Consider the following 20,125-nt stretch of genomic DNA (forward strand, 5'->3'; position numbering starts at 1 on the left):
CGGTACTTTGATGTCATACGCCGATCGGTCTGCGCAGCGCCGATGCATCTCGAACAAGCCTTTTGTATGTCTCCCTTATTTAACACACCTGAACCAGATCATCAGCTCATTATGAACTGAACTGAGTGTGTCAGAAAAGGGAGACATACAAAATGTGCAGAGCAAGGGGTCCCGAGGACTGGAATTGAGATCCACTGCTCTAGAGGAATGGTGAGCAGAACTGAGATCTGCTGAACAACCAGAGACCAGCTGCTCTTTCTTCATCTCCAGCTGCTCTTCATTCAGATCTGGATCCAGTAGATCTGGAGAAATAATCACATGCACATGTTTTTCTCCCATCTGTGTTTTACCATCACACACTTCAGACTCGTGCTCTTTAAACCTGGTATCTCTCAGTATAGTGTTTCCAGATGAGCTTTTCCCAGAACCGTTTCTGTCCATTAGAAGATTCCGGATCACTGGATTATCTGGATGAAAGTTGGTCTCTTAAATGTCTGAAATAAAAACATGGAATATGTGATTTAAGTTAATGTCATTCTTCTCACTGGAGGACACGAGTAAGAAAACAAAATGTCTATGTTTCACATACAAACATAAAATAGTTTTAAATAAGTCTTAAAGCAGAAGCATGTGAACTTTACATCAACTGGAATAAAAAACTGCAATCATTTAAAAAAAAACTTATTAAGTTACAAGTGATCAATTCGATCAGCCGATCTAAACAATGATCAATCTGTTAAGATTCATAAGTATTATGCTCTCATTTGTATTTTATTTGTAACTTATTTTCCCAGCTTTGTTTTTTTTTTCTCTGTAACAGGCATTCCAAACACAGTGCTGAGTACGTCACGTGACCTAATCATTGATTGAATGATTACACGTGCTTATGTTGTTTAATAAAAGTGTGCCAGTCAGAGCGACTGGAGATATGGGAAAGAGTACACTGTTGTTTGCGTCTTATTTGAGCGTACTCTGTTAACAGCTTATGGGCCCAGATAACGTAATATAGTGATATGGCGTGAAGGTCGCAATGGTCACTGCATGCACCTGAGTTTAACCCGAGACAAGACCTACTTACAACATGAGTAGAAGGGAAAAGGAAGCGACCACAACAAGCCGCTGGTCAAGACCCAGCCAGCAATGACATGTGGGGTCCAGATGAGGGCTTCATGGGCGGCAAATGTGGGCCCCATTATGGGCTTGCACCCGGGATCCACATTGGGGCAAGCCGTGGAAGCCCAGACGTGCTAAAAGTGGGACCTGTAAGGGTACTGCATGGGTCTTAATTGGGCAATTCATGTCAGACCCATTTGGGCCCCACCTGCCCAAAGGGGTCCAAAGTGGGCTTTGCAACATGGCTACACAGATGGGTTTTAAGTGGGATCTGTAAGAGTCTTATGTGGGTCCTAACTGGGCAATTCATGCCAAACCCATTTGGGCCCCACCTGCCCAAAGGGGTTTAAAGTGGGTTTGCACCCGGGATCCACATGGGGGCCAGCCGTGGATGCCCAGGAGGGTTTTAAGTGGGATCTGTAAGGGTCTTATGTGGGTCTTAACCGGGCAATTTGTGTCAGACTCATTTGGGCCCCACCTGCCTAAAGGGGTTTAAAATGGGCTTGTACCATGATTCAACCGTGAATGTCCATATGGGATTAAAGTGGGCTCTGTAAGGATCTTATGTTGGTCCTAACTGGGCAATTCATGCAAGGTAAGCCCAACTATTCATTTAAGGAAACAATCTAAGAAAAATTAAAAACGAAGAATGAATGTAAGTACAAGATAAATACAAGACACTTGATGCTTTGAACTGCAAGAAATATATTAAATTGAACAACAAAAAATTATCTTTAAAAAACAATGTCACAACATACGGTAAACTAAAAAATATATTTAAAAAAAATCTCTGAAATAAAAACCTCCAAAAATACAAAAATACAAAATACACTCATTATATAATACATTGAACAACAAACATAATCTTTAACAATTTAAATTTTACAACGTACCGGTAAATAAATAAAATATATATTTTTTTTAAAAATGTCTGAAAAAAAGAAAACAAAACATCTCTCCAAAAAATACATCCAAAACAGTCATGGCGTTTGTGTTGTCGATGTTCTTTTTTCTCTTAGGGCTCATGCAGCCCTCTCCCCGCCACGGTCAACGTGCGCCTGTGAACCATTTCCCCAGTGCCATTTCCACATCCTTTCGGTTCACATTCTGAGTTATAACGTTACTCTTCAGTGCACCTAAAAACAAGGGAGCATAAGTCAATTTAGCAAGGTTCTTTTTTGCTCCAACTTGCAACTCTTCAAATCATTCATTCAAGTAACACATTTCCACATGTGGTAAGCTAAAATGTTACCCCTAGGGTGACATTTACCATGGAGTTTTATGCCAACCTATAACCCTTTTTCCATTACATGTTGAAATTTAGCCTCAAATGCACACCAGATTTGAGCGACATTAGAAACAGTTTTCCATGAATATATCATGTCATATCACATAACTTCCAGTCGAATCACAGACACGACAGCTGCCAGTGAAATGCGAAGCGCTGTCAGATGTTCAACACCAGCGGAGATCATATACATCTGGAGACTCAGAACAAATTGATAAGGATGTGCGCATGCATGCGGTGCTTTTTAGGTGAGATGACTCCGTATGCTGCTCATTCCAAATTACTACATTGAAGTGACATTTTGAACAGTTTATATTGCAAGTTTGATTATTTTATTCAATGTTTCTGTCTAACAGCTAACTTCAATACCTTTGGATGTGATTGCGGGGTATGTAAAGTAGTTGTTTTAAGATAACCAAAACTTTGTCTATCACAAATTTGTCTTCGACTTGATCAACAATAGGGGATTATCACGCTGAAACGTAGTACTTCTGCTTATAGTGATGTTTGTGCACTGCCGCTTCCGGTGACACAGTCATCAGTCTGGCGATGAAGGACCTTAAGTTTGTTTACATATACTGCGTCTAGGCGATACTACTGCTATGTGGACCAAAAGTCATATCCCGATATATTTAGGCTGAATATGGCCCAGCCAGCAGAGCCCAAATGGGTTTGACCTGGGCTATCTAACTGGGACCCAGCCAGTTTTGCACCCAGTTTCCATGTAGGCCCCACATGGATTTGCCCAGATGAAATGAACACTGCTTAGTGTGCACACTACAGGCTGTTTAATGTAACACTTAATCAGTGTTGGAGGTAATGAGATAATTAAGTGATTAAAATTAATATCAGCCTTATCCCAGGAACATCACGGTTGATGCTCATGATGCCAAACCACTCAGATGTTCCTGGGAGTCATAAGGCTGATATTAATTCAGCTCCATCAAATTGGCTGTGCTTGTTTTACTTTCATATACTTAAAATGTAGGTAATTATATTATTATTATACAATTATCATTTATTTAGCTCCTTTGTCAGAATATTTTACGAGTTTTAATAATTCTTATATTTTTATAATAAGATATCTGCAGCTATATTTGCTCTTTGGGTTATGCAAGCAAACAAAATTCAACCTTAGTCAATATTTATCCTTCATTTTGTATTAGCTGCTAGTGCAGTTGTAACTGCAACACTACAACTAACGATAGAAGCCAGCAAAATGCACAGGGAGACCGGGGAGACCGACATTATGTTTACAAGCCCAAAACATTTGAGACTGTTTGCTTACACATTTAGTTTGATTTGATTTGTTCCAATTTATTCTTAGAGCAAAAGGTGGGGACAGTGCAATATGTTGAAGTATGTGTTATGCAATATGTTTTTATGTTTAAAGCATGAGGAAGGGTTCGGGACGGAACCAAACTCTGAATCTGATATTGACTCAGATGAATTTGAAGTGAAATAATGATGAATATATTTTATATCATATCACCGTTATTGAATAAAAGTATATTGTGATATATTGATACTGAATTATTGTCCAGCCCTATAGCTAAACCAAACCCGCTGTTTTTCCTTTTGGTTAGATTCTACATCAGATTAAACAGCACAAACCAAAAATACAGACTACTGTACAATCTGCAGTGTTATTTTTATGGCAACATAATATTTCAACTTACCTTAATTTTATGGAAATTCGGCGTTGATGGGAAGTAATATGCACTTCACCTCCAAGTCACAGCCAGCTTGCTTTCCGATTCCGAATGGACTGTTAACGTTTTGAGCGCGAAACACGGCCTTTGCATAGAGACAGAGCGCATTTATTATAATCTGAAGACCACGCCCACCGGGGGGGGGGGGGGGGAACAATCCAACCGTCTCCATAGACTTTGTATTGCGTGAGGCTGCCTCCTTGTCTTTTCTGACTTATTACAAAAAATAGAACAATGCCTAAAAGCTGCTGTGTGACAAGGTGTACAGCTAACAAACTAAAAAACCCAGAAATAAGTTTTTATAAGCTGTCGACCCCAAAAAAACGAATGTTTAAGGACACAAAAGTGGATACAGGCAGTGAGAGAGAGCACAACGGATCATATTACTATAATGCTGCGTTCACACCGAACGCGTCTGAGGCGTCTGATTTACATGTTAAGTCAATGTAAACGCGCGTCTAGGTGTCCTGCGGCGCGAATCAAGCGTCTAGCGCGGCGCGAATCGGCCGTTGACGCACGAATAGCGCGGCGCGAATTGAGCGTTCACGCGGCTGACGCGCGAATTGAGCGTCTGACGCCCAAACGCCCGAGTTGAAAAATCTGAACTTTGGCGTAAATTCGCGGCGCGTTAACCAATCAGGGACTCTGCTTTGGGAGTTACGTGTTTATGACGTGATCAGCGGTGCACTGGAGACCAGAACAAAGATGGAGGACAAGTTAATAGTTGCGGTGTGTGGCCACCCTGAATTGTACGATGTAGCATCATATTTTTATCGAGACAGGAATAAAAAGGACCTTGCCTGGAAGAGGATAAGCGAGGAAATCGGACAATCTGGTAAGTTGTAAAACTTTTTGCATGATTTTAGCCGTTGATACTAGACCACCTGCAAGCTAGCAAAAGCCGGCCGGCATAACCGCGCTAAATTGCCGCTACTAGTTTCCAACTGACGAGATGATGTTTTTATTCAGAGGATCTGTGCAGAAAGCGATGGAAAAGTCTGAGGGACACATATTTGAAAGAGAGGAGAAAGGAGACAGAGAAAAGGAGTGGGTCAGCAGCAGCAGAGTCAGCCAAAAGGTGGAAGTACTCTGCGGTCCTGTCCTTCCTCGACCCCTTCGTCTCCCCGCGGGAGACGAGCGGGAATATGGAGAGTAGTGACAGGACTGAGCAGACCGCAGGGTATGACCACCAGAGTCAGGCAGAAGCAGCAGCAGGGCTATGGGAGACAGGAGGTGTGTTTACAAGTGTAGCCACACAGAGAAAAAATATTGTGTATTTATGTATTTCAGGTGAACAACGAAAGGATTTCTCTAACCAGTATAATATGCAAATGCGTTGTATTAAATATGTATTATTGCCATGGCAGAGCCCGCTGATTCTTTGGAAGGCAGTGAGCCTGGGTCACCTCCACCAGAGCCCGAGTCCCCTCTGCCAGAGCCTGCTGCTGCTTCTCCTGCTCAGGCTGGCCCGTCAGCTGCTGCTGTACCCACTGGTGTGTACAGGCATTTATTCTTTTGCTAATATGCTTCCAATAAACAGTATTCATTTCTGCTCAATTGAGTTATTGCTCATTTGCACTGCCTTATTTCAGATTTTCAGTTAAACTTTTCTGTGAACATCTTCTCATTGCACTATTTTTTTTTTTTTTTTTTTACAGTACCACCATCGAAGAGGAGGAGAAGGCCTCGGGAAGAGTCTGTGAACTTTGAAAAGGAGCTGTTAACAGCTCTGAGATCCAGGCCTCAACCTCCTCCCTGCTCCGAGGATGAGCATTTTCTTTTAAGTCTGCTTCCGTCCCTGCAGAAGTTGCCGCCTCAGACGAAGGAATTCGTCAAATTTCAAATGCATAAATTAATTTATGAAAGCAGCACTGTTCTGCTTAATTTGGAAACATTGGATCCTACGGAGTAGATTTTTTTAAATTAAATGAGGCAGCAATTTCTGCAGGGAATGAAACAGACTTTGTCTCCTTTCTCCTCTTTAATTTGTGTCCCTCACTATCCCATCGTCCCTCTTCCAATGAATGGTCCTTTTTATTCCTGTCTCACATGTAAATAGTTTAAATGTTTTTTTTTATAAAGTTATTAATGTTAATTTGTCACATGTAAATAGTTCAAATGTTATTTTTATATTATTAAAGTTATTATTAATGACAATCATTTTTATGTTTTTATTAATTCTATATTTGTAGTGACCAAAAGTTTGGTGTGGCACACAACAGAGTAAACCATTATATATCTCACAGGAAATTCCAGTCTGATTTAAAAAAATAATAATTTTATTTTTTCAGTAAGATTAGATTACTTATGGCAAACATTTGTTTATTTGTACTATGTCATATTGCAAAAACACAGTATAGCAAGACAACAAATAATTGTTTCTTTTTAAACAGACCTGTGCAAAAAATTATTTAAAGTTTTACTATTTATCATGTTTTAATCACTTCACCTTATCAACTGTTGTGGATAACCTGCCACTCAGCAAACGTTAGTGTTATGTGACAGTTATGAATAAATAAATGTGCATGTTGTGATGGAGCTGACGAAGCCTGGAACCGAGGCAACATCAGAGTCACTTTAGAACCTCCTGATAAGTGCAAGTGAGTTGAGGTGCAGCCATTACCTGCAAACAGGGAAAAAACAAGAGAATAACACATTATAATACAAGGTATGTTTATAAAAGAGATATAACTATATATAGTCAAGCTCTTTGTAGTTTTGTGGGTGGCTCTTAAAAGAGCCGTTGTGGGTCAGTCCTTGGGAGGACATGAGAGAAAAATTATTCAGTGGGCTGCCATGAGACTGCTCCCTCCGCAGAAAAGTGGGCCATAAAGGTGTCTCTCACTCGGAGTGCCTCTCTGGAGGAGTTATTGGCTGCAACCCGTCCCAGACCTGGCAGCGGCTCCTCTCCGGTGGCCACAACCTCCTCACTGCAGGTGCCTGTCTCGCTGCTGAGGACCTTATAAAATTGTGGAGAACACATGTCGCCTTCACACATTTCTCCGCAACTTCAGGGTGGACCTCAATCAGGCGGCGGTACAGCCTCCACTGCGCAGACAGCATCCCAAAGCATCCTCCACCAACGGGAGAGGCGGTAGTTGAAGATGCGCTTCTCTCTGGGAAGGACACGCCCAGGGAATGGACGCATCAGGTTTCTTCGCAGCGGGAAGGCCTCATCTGCTACAAAGACATGGGGCTGGGGTCCTCTGTGGTCCACTCCGGGTATTGGATGGTCAGGTGGCAGATGGAGTGTGCCACTACGAAGCGCCTGACCAAAGGCAGAGTTGGCCAGTATCCCACCATCGCTCGTCCTGCCGTATCCCCCGACATCAATCACCCGGAAGCGACTGTGTGCATCCACAACCGCAAGGAGAACTATAGAAAAGGTTCCCTTATAGTTGTGGAACTGGGATCCTGAGTTGGGGGGTGCCTTTAAAACGACGTGTTTGCCGTCCAGTGCTCCACAGCAGAGCGGGAAGTTCCACCGCTGATGGAAGTCCTCCGCACGGACCTCCAGTCATCTGTGGAGGGCACAGCCATAAACTCCCCCACCAGGCAGTCCCAGATGGCAGTGACCACGTCGGGGAAATGCTGCAGACTGTGGAGACCCCAACCCTGAAGCTGTTGGCGATGGTCCTAAATGAGTCCCCAGTGGCGAGAAACCTGAAAAAAACAGTTATAAATACTATAAATGTACTTGCACTTATATAGTATTAATTAATAATTATATGGACTAATGCTTAATGTTGTACTTTACCATATGCTGAGATTTGTTTGCTACAGCAGCAAAACAGTTTATAGATGGCACACTAAAACCACTATAGAACAATAAATTTACTAGTACATGCATATTGATTACAGATAGGAGTACCTGGACATGAAATCCAAAACTTTTAATGATAAATAATGATAATAAATTATATTAGTCAAATTCATAACAAAACACAAATCTATTGATTAAACAAAGTGCAATTATATATATATATAAATGCACTTTGATCTGTAATCAATGTGTGTGTGTATATATATATATATATGTATATATATGTGTATATATATATATATATATATGTATATATATATATATATATATATATATATATATATATATATATATATATATATATATATATATATATATATATATGTGTGTGTTATTTAAAGTTTACAAATGTTAATTAATCCAACCAGAAAATAATATATTAGTATTTATGACCGAAGACAGATGGACAGGCGCTCTGCGCTGGAATTGAGCGCCTGTAGTTGGTGTCCTGGTACGAAATCCGCGCACCAATGCGGGCCAACAGGTCATCAAACTGGGACCGAGACAGACGGAAGTACCGCTGAAAGCGGCCGTCATCCAGACGCAGCTCCTGGAGTAAATGGTGAAACTCACCAAACTGGGAGCGTCTCTGGACAATCTCATGAACCCAGACACGGCGAGCCCGCCGACGCCGCTGATGGGCTTTACGAAGTAAATAAATCCAACCTACTCTCTCAGCAACATCCATATCCGCCATTATCAAGCAAGGTACAGTACCGCGCCAGGCAGAAGCTCCTCCCATGACGCGAATTCGCGTCTGAACACACTTTGTTTGACGCGCGAATTGAGCGAATTTTACGCGCGTCTGATGCTGCGTTCACACCGAACGCGTCTGGGGCGTCTGAGGCGTCTGATTTACATGTTAAGTCAATGTAAACGCGTCTAGGTGTCCTGCGGCGCGAATCAAGCGTCTAGCGCGGCGCGAATCGGCCGTTGACGCGCGAATGGCGCGGCGCGAATTGAGCGTTCACGCGGCTGACGCGCGAATTGAGCGTCTGACGCCCAAACGCCCGAGTTGAAAAATCTGAACTTTGGCGTAAATTCGCGGCGCGTTAACCAATCAGGGACTCTGCTTTGGTAGTAACGTGTTTATGATGTGATCAGCGGTGGAGACCAGAACAAAGATGTCGCTGCCACCCTGAGCTCTATGATGTGTCATTATATTTTTATCGAGACAGGAATAAAAAGGACCTTGCCTGGAAAAGAATAAGCGAAGAAATCGGACAATCTGGTTAGTTGTAAAACTTTTTGCATGATTTTAGCCGTTGATACTAGCCCACCTTCAAAATCCGGCCGGCATAACCGAGTTAAATTGCCGCTACAGGTTTCCATCTGACGAGATTATGTGTTTATTCAGAGGATCTGTGCAGAAAGAGATGAAAGCCCCTCCCATGACGCGAATTCGCGTCTGAACACACTTTGTTTAGACGCGCGAATTGAGCGAATTTTACGCGCGTCCGAAGCGTCTGACTTCAAAATGTTCAAGCGTCCAACTAGACGCGTCTGGCGCGAATTTGACGCCCCAGACGCGTTCGGTGTGAACGCAGCATAAGAAATACACTGGAGGGGAACGTAATCGGCGACAACATATGCTAAACAAACCAACAAAAACAAACCATTCATTATTTTTAACCATGTCAAATAATTATTCCACCTGTCGCCAATTACGTTCCCCTCCAGTGTATTTCTTATAGTAATATGATCCGTTGTGCTCTGTCTCACTGCCTGTATCCGCTTTTGTGTCCTTAAACATTCGTTTTTTTGGGGTCGACAGCTTATAAAAACTTATTTCTGTTTTTTTTTTTAGCTTGTTAGCTGTACACCTGGTCACATAGCAGCTTTTAGACATTGTTCTGTTTTTTGTAATGAGTCAGAAAAGACAAAGAGGCAGCCTCACGCAATACAAAGTCAATGGAGACGGTTGGATTGTTTTCCCCCCGGTGGGCGTGGTCTTCAGACTATGACGCGTGTCGCTCTGTCTCTATACAGGCCCCAGAGATGTCCGAACTGCCTGACCAAATAACAATTTAATACAGTAAAATTCGTAAATTAAAGGATATGTGAGAGAATTAACAAACGACTTAACTGCTTCGCTGGCTTCATTATGAATTAGCCTAATTAGGTGTTGTTGTGCATAACAGGCAGTGGTGGAGAGTACTGAAAATCTGTAGTCAAGTACAATTAAGTGCATTGCTAAAATATTACTCAATTACGAGTAAAAGTACCGGTGTTAGAGAAATACTCAAGTAAAAGTCCAGTTTGTAAAAAAATAAATTAAAAAAAAAACTAAAAAAAAAAATTTAAAAGAAAATATTCAGAGTATTAGTTACTTTTAACCACTGATGTCACCGTCACTTCTCCAGACTAGGGCTGGAAATTGTGTGTTTTCCTTTACCAGAAGTTAACATGCCAACAATCTATTAATCATTAATAATTGATAAGATGCAAAACAAGTGTTTTTCCCTAATTTTTTTCTCATTTAAGTTTGTATTTCCTTATTAAGCAAATGTCTCCGGCAGACAAAAAACTAAATTACATGAGGAGCCACGACTATTGATTAAATATCCATGAATACATTTTTAACTGGTTAAATTCTTCATTCAGAATCAATGAAAGATCAATCATTAACGTCCTTTTTTTGTTTTGTTTTGTTTTCCGTCCTCATGACCCGGTTTTCATCGGCTTGTTTGCTATCAAATCACCTTACTGGCTACAAAAATGCAGATAAAAGGTTTGGATATGAATTAAAATTGTACTCAGTACTCAACTATGATTTTAAAAGTAACTTAGTAGATTACATGGATTAATGAATATTACAAGTAAAAAGTACAGGCTTGAAAATCTACTCATAAAAGTACAAGTACCCCAAAAAACTACTTAATTACAGTAATCTGAGTATTTGTAATTAATGACTTCCACCTCTGATACCAGAAACCACTCCCCAAGTGGGTCTTGAATCTGGGTATCCGGCGTGGTAGATGGATGTGCAAACTGACCAAAAGTCAATTGGGTAGCAAAATGGGTCCTATGAGGCATCAGGGAGGGATTTACCCAACATTCTACAGGCAAATATATGTTATAAGCAACTTATGTTAAGTTAGCAAAATATTCAAACAATATAAATATTGTAAATATTCAAATGCCAGCAGTTGCAATGCTGTCTCCTTTACACTTATCCCCATAAATCTGTCCCAATCTGGGTCACTGCACCAATGAAAGTGTTTATGTGAATGCTCCATGCACTGTCGGAAGGCTTTCTGCAGCTTTATTCTTTTACTTAAATTGAAAGGGCCTCTGTCCTTACAGGCCTACTTCTTTAACTACCTCAGCCCCTCCCTTTACCGTCTTAAACCATAAACCATGTATATGTCAATGCATCCTGAAGATCTTCAGATAGCCTAACCAAACAGATCTACTGTACCTTTTACAGCCAACAGAAACATGGGTATCCGATGTTCCATTAATTAGGCAAACATAAATGGAACAAACTGACAATATGTAATCATTACCTTTCAGACTAGAAGTGGACTCCTCCAAATCACTGTCCACTGTAACTTCCTCTAAAAAGGTAGAAAATACAGAAATATATAAACACAAGGTAAATGTTATTTTAAGCAAAATCTGAACCCATGTTGTGTATGGTGTATACTGTATAGTATACTACCTTCTGGATCAATGTTGATTTCATTGAGATTTTGCCCTTTAAAGTCTGCCAAGCGTCCTTTTTCAAGAGCCAGTAAAATTTTACTGATTTTAGCCAGTTGGAGGGTGTCTTCGGGTAACCTGTAAAATTGACGATGAACTCTAATGTCATGGCCCAGAAAGTCTGCCAACTGATCTAGTTCGGTGTTGCTAAGATTAAGAACTTCAGAAAGTGTCCCGATCTGTTTCCTCAACTTTGTTGAAGTAAGAGTCTGAGGATTTTTTGCGCCGCATGCAACAGCAAATTCTCGAATGCAATCAGAGCCTCTGAAAAACGTCATTGCATATGGACGTGCAAAAAGGAAAGGGTTTTCATTTGGTATTCCACACCTACTCCGATTTTCAATAAGCAGGCTGATTGATTCTTGCATGGAAGGTGTGAGAAGCACGGGAACCTTTCTGCCTCTTTTGCCTCGGATTTCTACACGCCTGAAGTACTGACACAGTTTGTTTTATAAATATGTGAGGGCCATGGTAATATCTGGATGAGCGTCCGTTTGGTTGCTGGAGATGTATGCAGACAACGGCATCTGGGACACTTCCCCTTCTCATCTACGATTGAAAAGCATAACCTGAGTTAACGTAATCTTGGCCAGTTTTGCCCATTGCTGAGACGACGGCTGCGATAACAAGAGTTTGCGAGGGGTCTTCTCTTGCTCATCAAGATATATATGAAGGAGCTTAACATCTTCGGTGAATGGAAGTAATTGTGGGGAATTCCATTTTGCTTCCTCCAGTGTTCGCCGAGCTTTTGTCTCTTCATCTCCACTAATAGTAGAGTGGCTCTCAATGAGCATTGCTTTTTTGTCTAGACTCTGTCCAAGTTTCACAGCCACACTAGACTTTTCAAATACATTGGTATCTTCATTGTAGCCAGCAGCCCTTTTAACTGCATTGATGGTATGCATGAAGTTTGAGGGATGAATGAGCTCTTTAATAGATGTAAGGGGGGATACCTCTCTTGCACATATTAGGAGTCTTCCAAACTCCCTCATCTTTTGGCGGATGTGTTCATGCATTTTAACTCTTGATCCATACTTGTTGTAAAGATGCTTTCCTAACTCTAAAATGCACCAGTCATTTCTAGTTTCAAGTGCCACTTGGTCCTGGTTCATGGAATTTAACAGCTTCCAAACACCATGAGTTACTCCTGGTGGGGGAGGTTGTGCAAAGCCACAAAGAACCTGGACACGGGTTTTTCCAGGTTTCGGCTTCTCATCACCAGGCCTGAATTTGCAAACCTTGAAATGTCGCCACAGAGTTTTCTTTAAGAAGAGTCCTTTGCAGTAAATACAGTGCATAAAACTTTCCCCATCCAGGTTCTTTTTGGGCAGTTTCCGTGAAATCATCAGTCCTGCACCTGTATTAATAACAGTACTGTTGTAAGCAAAGTTCCCTTTGTTGCGTAGATACTCCAGTTGCATCCTCCTTTCTTTTGAGCCCTTTGGATGACTTAATGCTTTCGCTACCTCTACCTCATTTCTATGCTTTCGTTCCAGATGTCTAGAAATTTTTGTAAAAGCACCGTCACAAAAAAAGCACTGCTGTTTTTTGCTGTACATTCTCAATCCACCTTTCTTTTTAATTATAGTTGGGATAACTACTGATGTTGCGCTGTCAAGAATGGAAGATGTGTCAGGAACTTTGGCTATGTCGTGGTTCTGGGAGCTCCCTAAGTCACCGCTGCTTTGAGTACTGAACATTTTGATTCTGTTCACAGCTGAACTGCTCAGGACTGGCAAAGTCTGTAACTTTTTTCTTTACCTTTTGGTGAAGCAGTAAGGCTCATGCTACTATCTGATGTGTAACTCTCTGATGTGTCAGGAATGTACTCTTCCTCACTGACAGATAACTCATCTTCACTCGAACCATCTGAGTACTCAGCAATCTTCGCTCTAGCCTTGACAGACAATGACCATTCAGTTCATTTAATCCTCTATCATGGGCTATTCTCTATTCTATTCTATTAAAGTAATTAACACTTACTCTGGTGTTTTTTGCTCTTTTTGATGCTGTGGTACAAGCAGAATGTTGTTCACTCATTGCAAATGGTGCATGATTCCGTCTGACGTCATCTTGAATGTCTGTATGGTCATCTTTACTGTTTACACTGGAATTTTCAAACAGATCATCCGAATCATCACGAATCACAGATCTCTAAAAAACAAACAAACAAAAAAACAACATCAGAATGACAAGTTTTAAATGATCTAGAAAAAAGTATGTTTATCATATAATGAAAAATAACTGTTGCCTTTTTTACACTTTAAAGTTAATGTGTAAAATCTGTATCTATTAAATAAATGGGGCCAAACGCAATAGAATATAAAGGTTTGTGTCTCATTATTCTATTAATAACTACTGATTGATTTTGTATTTCTATCAGAAATTAAGAATTATTAGTGTCATCGTAGATGGTGTTGCAAAAAATCTAAGCTATCTAATACTTCAAATCTCAAGGTTAAATCAGAAGATTTTTTTGTAAAAATGTTTCTGTAACACCTGCCAAAAATAGTATATAGCTCCTCTGTGGTTTTTAACAAAATAATAATAAAAAAAACTTTTCAAAACATCCCTTCTTCTGTTTTTTCACAAATATTTTTTTAAACATCGTTTGTACCATATTTGTCACTGTTTTTTCTGATTGTAGACGATGCATGACTTTTATTTTGGAGTGACGACATGACGTCATAAGACTGCGCAGCGCTCCTGGATCTGTGATTCTGCTGAATAAAGGTTTGTTTTAAGAATTTAAGTTGTTTTAATCGACAGAAACAGTTTTGTAGTTTCAATAGTTTTTTCAGCGATGTTAAATGAGTTTATTTACTATTTAATGTAACATTGTTATTGTTTATCTAACTGTAATGAATGATATTTGTGTGAGTAAAGCTCATATCCACCGATGAGACACAGTAAACTTGCGTCTCATTTCTCTCTCTATATATCATAAATCAGTTTATCATGAACACGAGTTCAGTCTCTGGAGAGTCATGATGGAGAAACTTAACTTTTCAACTCCGAGTCAATTGAATCAAATACTGAGAAATGATTCAGTGAATCACGACACGTGCTGCTCAAACAGTGAACATGAACGAGAACAACAAACACAAACTAACAAATCATGTTTTCATCCAAGTGTAATCATTTAAATATAATCTATAATTCATTAAATACCAAATGTAGATCATAAATGCCTGAAATATGAAGTTTATTAATTTGCAGCGTTAGTTTTGAGTGTTTTTTTTTTGTCCAACAGGTCATTGAAGACTTTTAACTCTGTTAATTATTCTCTTCTTACAGATGGAGTTTATTAAAGAGGAAACTGAAGACATGAAGATTGAGTTTATTAAAGAGGAGACTGAAGACATGAAGATTGAGTTTATTAAAGAGGAGACTGAAGACATGAAGATTGAGTTTATTAAAGAGGAAACTGAAGACATGACGATTGAGTTTAATAAAGAGGAGTTTGAAGAAATAAAGATTGAAGAAACATGCAGAGTGAAACATGAAGATACTGAGGAACAAACAGGTTGGTTTTATTCTCACAGCTGAACTCAGTCATTTGATCATTATTAAAATGTCCAGATCTACAGAAATAGAGAATATACAGAAGTATAATCTTACAGTTAATATTATTGAATCCATTCATTCCAGCATAATATCATTCAGATATAAATTCCTGTTTAATTGATCATGAAATTGTTTAATTAAGGTTTGCTCATGCTGAATGAATTTCCAGTTTCAAATGATTGTTAAACAGCAGCACAAACTCTGTGAAATCAGCAGCTCTTCCGGCGCACTCAGTGTCTGAATTCGTTTCATTCAAGTGGACTTACTGTAGAGCAAGAGTTAGGGTTTGGATTAGGGCTGGTTACTTGTAATTAAAGGGTTAGTTCACTCAAAAATCTAAATTCTGTCATTTATTACCTTCATGCCGTTCCACACCCATAAGACAACATCTCTTTAAAATTCAGTGTTTCCATTAAATGTGACCCCAGACCACAAAACCGTAAGTCGCACAGGTATATTTATATAATAGCCAACAATACATCTTTTGGGTCAAAATTATGCAATATTAAAAATTGAAAATTGAAAAAATTGAATTTACCTCGGCATAGTTAAATAACAAGAGTTCAGTACATGGAAAAGACATACAGTGAGTCTCAAACTCCATTGTTTCCGCCTTCTTGTATAAATCTTATTTGTTTAAAAGACTTCCAGAAAACAATCTCAACATAACACTGACTGTCGGGGGCTCGTCCCCAATATTTGCATATTGCCAGCCCATGTTCAATGCATTACACAAGGGCAGCCAGTAACGTCTGGATCTGCACAGGTGAATCAACAGACTAGGTAAGCAATTAAGAACAACAGCGAAAAATGGCAGATGGAGCAATAATAACTGACATGATCCATGATACATGATATTTTTAGTGATATTTGTAAATTGTCTTTCTAAATGTTTCGTTAGCATGTTGCTAATGTACTGTTAAATGTGGTTAAAGTTACCATCGTTTCTTACTGTATTCACGGAGACAAGAGCCGTCGCTATTTTCATTTTTAAACACTTGCAGTCTGTATAATGCATAAACACAACTTCATTCTTTATAAATCTCTCCAACAGTGTAGCAAAAAGCCGTTAGCCACGGAGCACAGCCTCAAACTCATAGTTAAGATAACAAGAGTTCAGTACATGGAAAAGACATACAGTGAGTCATTCAAACTCCATTGTTTCCATCCTTCTTGTATAAGCATGCATACATTTGTTTAAAAGACTTGTTCCAGAGGGTTAAACTGTGTGAACTTTGTAAATGCGGATCTTGTGTGGCAGGGAAGACGCATTGGCAGGGGCGGGGTCATAAATCAGTGCATTGTTAATGATGCCCCAAAATAGGCAGATAAAAAAAAAAACTATGGGGTATTTTGAGCTGAAACTTCACAGACACATTCAGGAGACACTTTAGACTTATATTACATCTTTTAAAAACATGTTCTAGGGCACCTTTAAATAATAATTTAACAAGTGATATAATAATGTATCATTACTGCTTATCTAAAACATGGAAAATTCAGTATTTAAAGCATGCAATAGGGCTGAGATCTAAAAAAAACAATCTGTATTTAATTTTTTTTTTAAAATTACATCCTGCCCAATATTGTCTTAAAAACAATGTTCATATTGAAGGCTATAAAAACAAATATGAATGTAACTGTATAGTATATGCTATATTATGTGCAAAAAAGGGGTCAAATCGCATTAGGCCTAGGCTATATTCTAAAATTGTAACTTTACAATCTAAAAACAAAATGTTTTTTAAAGCAGAAGTTAAATACACTAAACTAAAAATGAAAATAAATAAAAACAAAAGAACAGACTAATATTATTATTTTGATTACCCTACAACAGTCACTTTACACAGTTACTGCTATCGTACGAATACACTTGGTTGTGTTTTCGAAATTCTATATATGGCATAATTATGTTCGCCAACAAAAACAAATTTTCAACAACAAATATTTTTAGCAAAATGTATTTTACTCAGATTGAACTCCGTCTGTTTGGCGCGCTCGTTCACGGAAGTTTGTGCTTGCTGAAGGCTCGTCCACGCCTGACTGCAAAATTGAAATATTTTCTTGACTTTCTAACATTTGCAGATGGAGAATATATCTGTTAAATGTAAATAATGCACTGAGGAAATTATTGGATGTCACTTCAGCATAGAAAATTAATAGAAGTATGTTTGTTTCCACCAATCGTATGAAAAGTTCAGGTTACGTATGATGACGAAGGCACGTTAGTGCGAGCCCTCCCGGAACCCATAGAGAATGCATTGCAGTGTCTGCTGTTCAAGTTATTTGAATGGAAGTCTATGGGAGCACTCGGGGCAAATCTCGGCCAGACTGAAATCGCCCAAAAAGAGGCGGTACTCCACAGAGCGTGACTCGACGCTGATTGGACTATATCCAGAGGCAGAACAAACAGCCTAACAGTGACAGCTAGCGTAACTCTGTGGTTGAATGTGATTGGAAAAGTCCGCCCCTTTCTCACTTTGGTGGTGCGTCGCCCTATTGCCCTAATGAAGAAACCGCCCCTGGTAGCCATACAGATGAAGTTAATACACTTAAAATTCCAGTTATGGACAACAAAAACAAAGAAATTTCAAGTTTTTCAACTTCAAATCTCTTGTCGTCAGTTTCTGGCATCGTAATGATGTGAAATATGAGCAGGAGTTTACTCAGAGTGATTATTTTGACTTTATTTTGTATTTGAGCTGCGCGTCTTGGACGCGGCGTCCGTCAGAAATAGGCGAGGCGCATATCTTTAGCGAAGCGGCGCGGCGAGCCGCTTCTGGGACGCTTCTCTAACGCACCGCGGCGCGGCTGGTGTAAACACGAGCATTGACTAGAGTGCCCGCGTATCAGCTCCGGTAGCCGCGTCGCAGCCGTAACGCGCCGCACACGCGTGCAGCGTAAACTAGGCTTGAGCCCTGCCCGCGTGAGGTGCGCCGCTTTCCGCTCGCGCTGTTCTGACTGTAGTTTACTAAAAGTTTATTAATTCTGAATGGGTCACGTCTTGCGTGTCCATCTATATTACACCAAATGCGACTCTGCACTCCCTTGTGAAGTCGATTGGATGAACGGTTCTCGAAATAATAAAAATGCAAACGGACATACAGACACAGATTCTGCCTTTATTAGAGAGAAAAATATGCTCATTACTACCGAAGCTTCGAAGCTCAAAAAATGGTATTCGGACCAGCCCTAAACTTTTTCCTCTTACAAGGCTATTCCTGAATTCAGTATTATTCTGGGGGCCGGATGGATATCTCTAGCGGGCCGGATTTGGCCCACGGGCCGCCAGTTGACGTTGCATGCTATACACTGTGAATTCTCAAACATTGTTTTATTTATTTTTTTATTTTTTATTTTTTTGTGGATGCTTTAGTGTACATAAATGTATGAATTATTTGGACTATATCATTTAGTTATTTGGTGTCCTTTTGGAGTCTGCAAGTGTCCTCTTGCAGACCTAAATTTATTTACCTTGAAAAAAGCTGAAAAATACAGTTTTGTGAGAATCACACTTGAATCTGATGTATGCTTAATTTCCCGATAAGTGTGAGATTAATTGTGATTAATTGCGATTAAAATTGAATCTATTGACAGCCCTAATTTTGATGGAAAATCCACTATTGTATTGTATATAATTGTTTTAAACACAGTATTTAGTTCAATTACATCAGAAGTAAATGTAATTAAATTACAGAAAAAATAGTAATGGATAATTTGACATGGTTTAGTGTAAGATTTTTGCCCATCTTTTGGAAAATGCAGTTTTAAATGTAAAAAATCACTTTTACCAGTAAATGCTGCAGAGCTCCACTATTTGCTATTTGACTGACTGAAGTACTGAATTTTCACAAGTATTGTTGGATTTATATCTAAATATTATGAAATCACAATTATAACAATAAAAGCTACTCTTTGTCAAAGTTTAATACAGTGGGTACGGAAAGTATTCAGACCCCCTTAAATTTTTCACTCTTTGTTATATTGCAGCCATTTGCTAAAATCATTTAACTTCATTTTTTTTCCTCATTAATATACACACAGCACCCCATATTGACAGAATAACACAGAATTGTTGACATTTTTGCAGATTTATTAAAAAAGAAAAACTTAAATATCACATGGTCCTAAGTATTCAGACCCTTTGTTCAGTATTCAGTAGAAGCACCTTTTGATCTAAAACAGCCATGGGTCTTTATGGGAAAGATGCAACAAGTTTTTCACACCTGGATTTGGGGATCAGATCCTCTCCAGTTCTGTCAGGTTGGATGGTAAACGTTGGTGGACAGCCATTTTTAGGTCTCTCCAGAGATGCTCAATTGGGTTTAAGTTATGGCTCTGGCTGGGCCATTCAAGAACAGTCACAGAGTTGTTGTGAATCCACTCCATTATTTTAGCTGTGTGCTTAGGGTCATTGTCTTGTTGGAAGGTAAACCTTCGGCCCAGTCTGAGGTCCTGTGCCCGGTTGCATAAAGCACCTTAAGTGTAATTTTCCCTTAAGATCGCCCTTATGTTTCCCTTAAACTTAAGGGTGTTGCAGAAAATAACCGTTAAGTATTGCTTAAGGGTTTCTTTAGGTGAAACGTCATAAACCCTAAGAATTTCCCTTAAGTATGTATTTTTCACTTAAGTAATCCCTTAAGTGTTGCATAAAGCCCCTTAACCGTCATTTCCCTAAGTATAACATAAGGTTCATAAAACTTCACCTTAAGTGTTACACGGAGAGAGCAGGTTCAATCCAAGTCTTCTAACGAGACACGATCGACCGCTTTATATGATAAACAAATTGTACTTTAGCGGTTTATTCACATAAACATTGATGAAATCACATATGTAGCGCATATCTTATATGGTCAACGGAAGCGCAAACGTGCGTACATCACACGCAAAAACAAACCTCATTGGTTCTTGCGCGCA

At 39.5% G+C, this 20,125-nt stretch overlaps 1 protein-coding gene across 3 annotated transcripts; it reads right to left on the minus strand.

The window, feature by feature from the left end:
- Window positions 1-10,775: 10,775 nt before the first annotated feature.
- LOC125243280 lies at window positions 10,776-14,664 on the minus strand. Of its 3 annotated transcripts, none has more exons than XR_007179008.1 (3): window positions 13,625-14,664; window positions 11,601-13,538; window positions 10,776-11,496 (listed from the first exon to the last, which is right to left on the minus strand). XR_007179008.1 is itself a non-coding variant. In XM_048152810.1 (3 exons), exons 1-3 carry the CDS (start codon window positions 13,679-13,681, stop codon window positions 11,306-11,308), a joined length of 384 nt encoding a protein of 127 aa, XP_048008767.1. In that variant the 5' UTR covers window positions 13,682-14,664; the 3' UTR covers window positions 10,776-11,305. The 3 variants fall into 3 exon arrangements, 2 of the variants coding, with proteins under 2 accessions (XP_048008767.1, XP_048008755.1); XM_048152810.1 differs by having other exon boundaries at window positions 13,403-13,538; XM_048152798.1 differs by having other exon boundaries at window positions 10,776-13,538.
- Between the last annotated feature and the right edge of the window lie 5,461 nt (window positions 14,665-20,125).

The sequence above is a fragment of the Megalobrama amblycephala genome, linkage group LG1 (genome assembly GCF_018812025.1).
Source record: "Megalobrama amblycephala isolate DHTTF-2021 linkage group LG1, ASM1881202v1, whole genome shotgun sequence".
NCBI lineage: Eukaryota > Metazoa > Chordata > Actinopteri > Cypriniformes > Xenocyprididae > Megalobrama > Megalobrama amblycephala.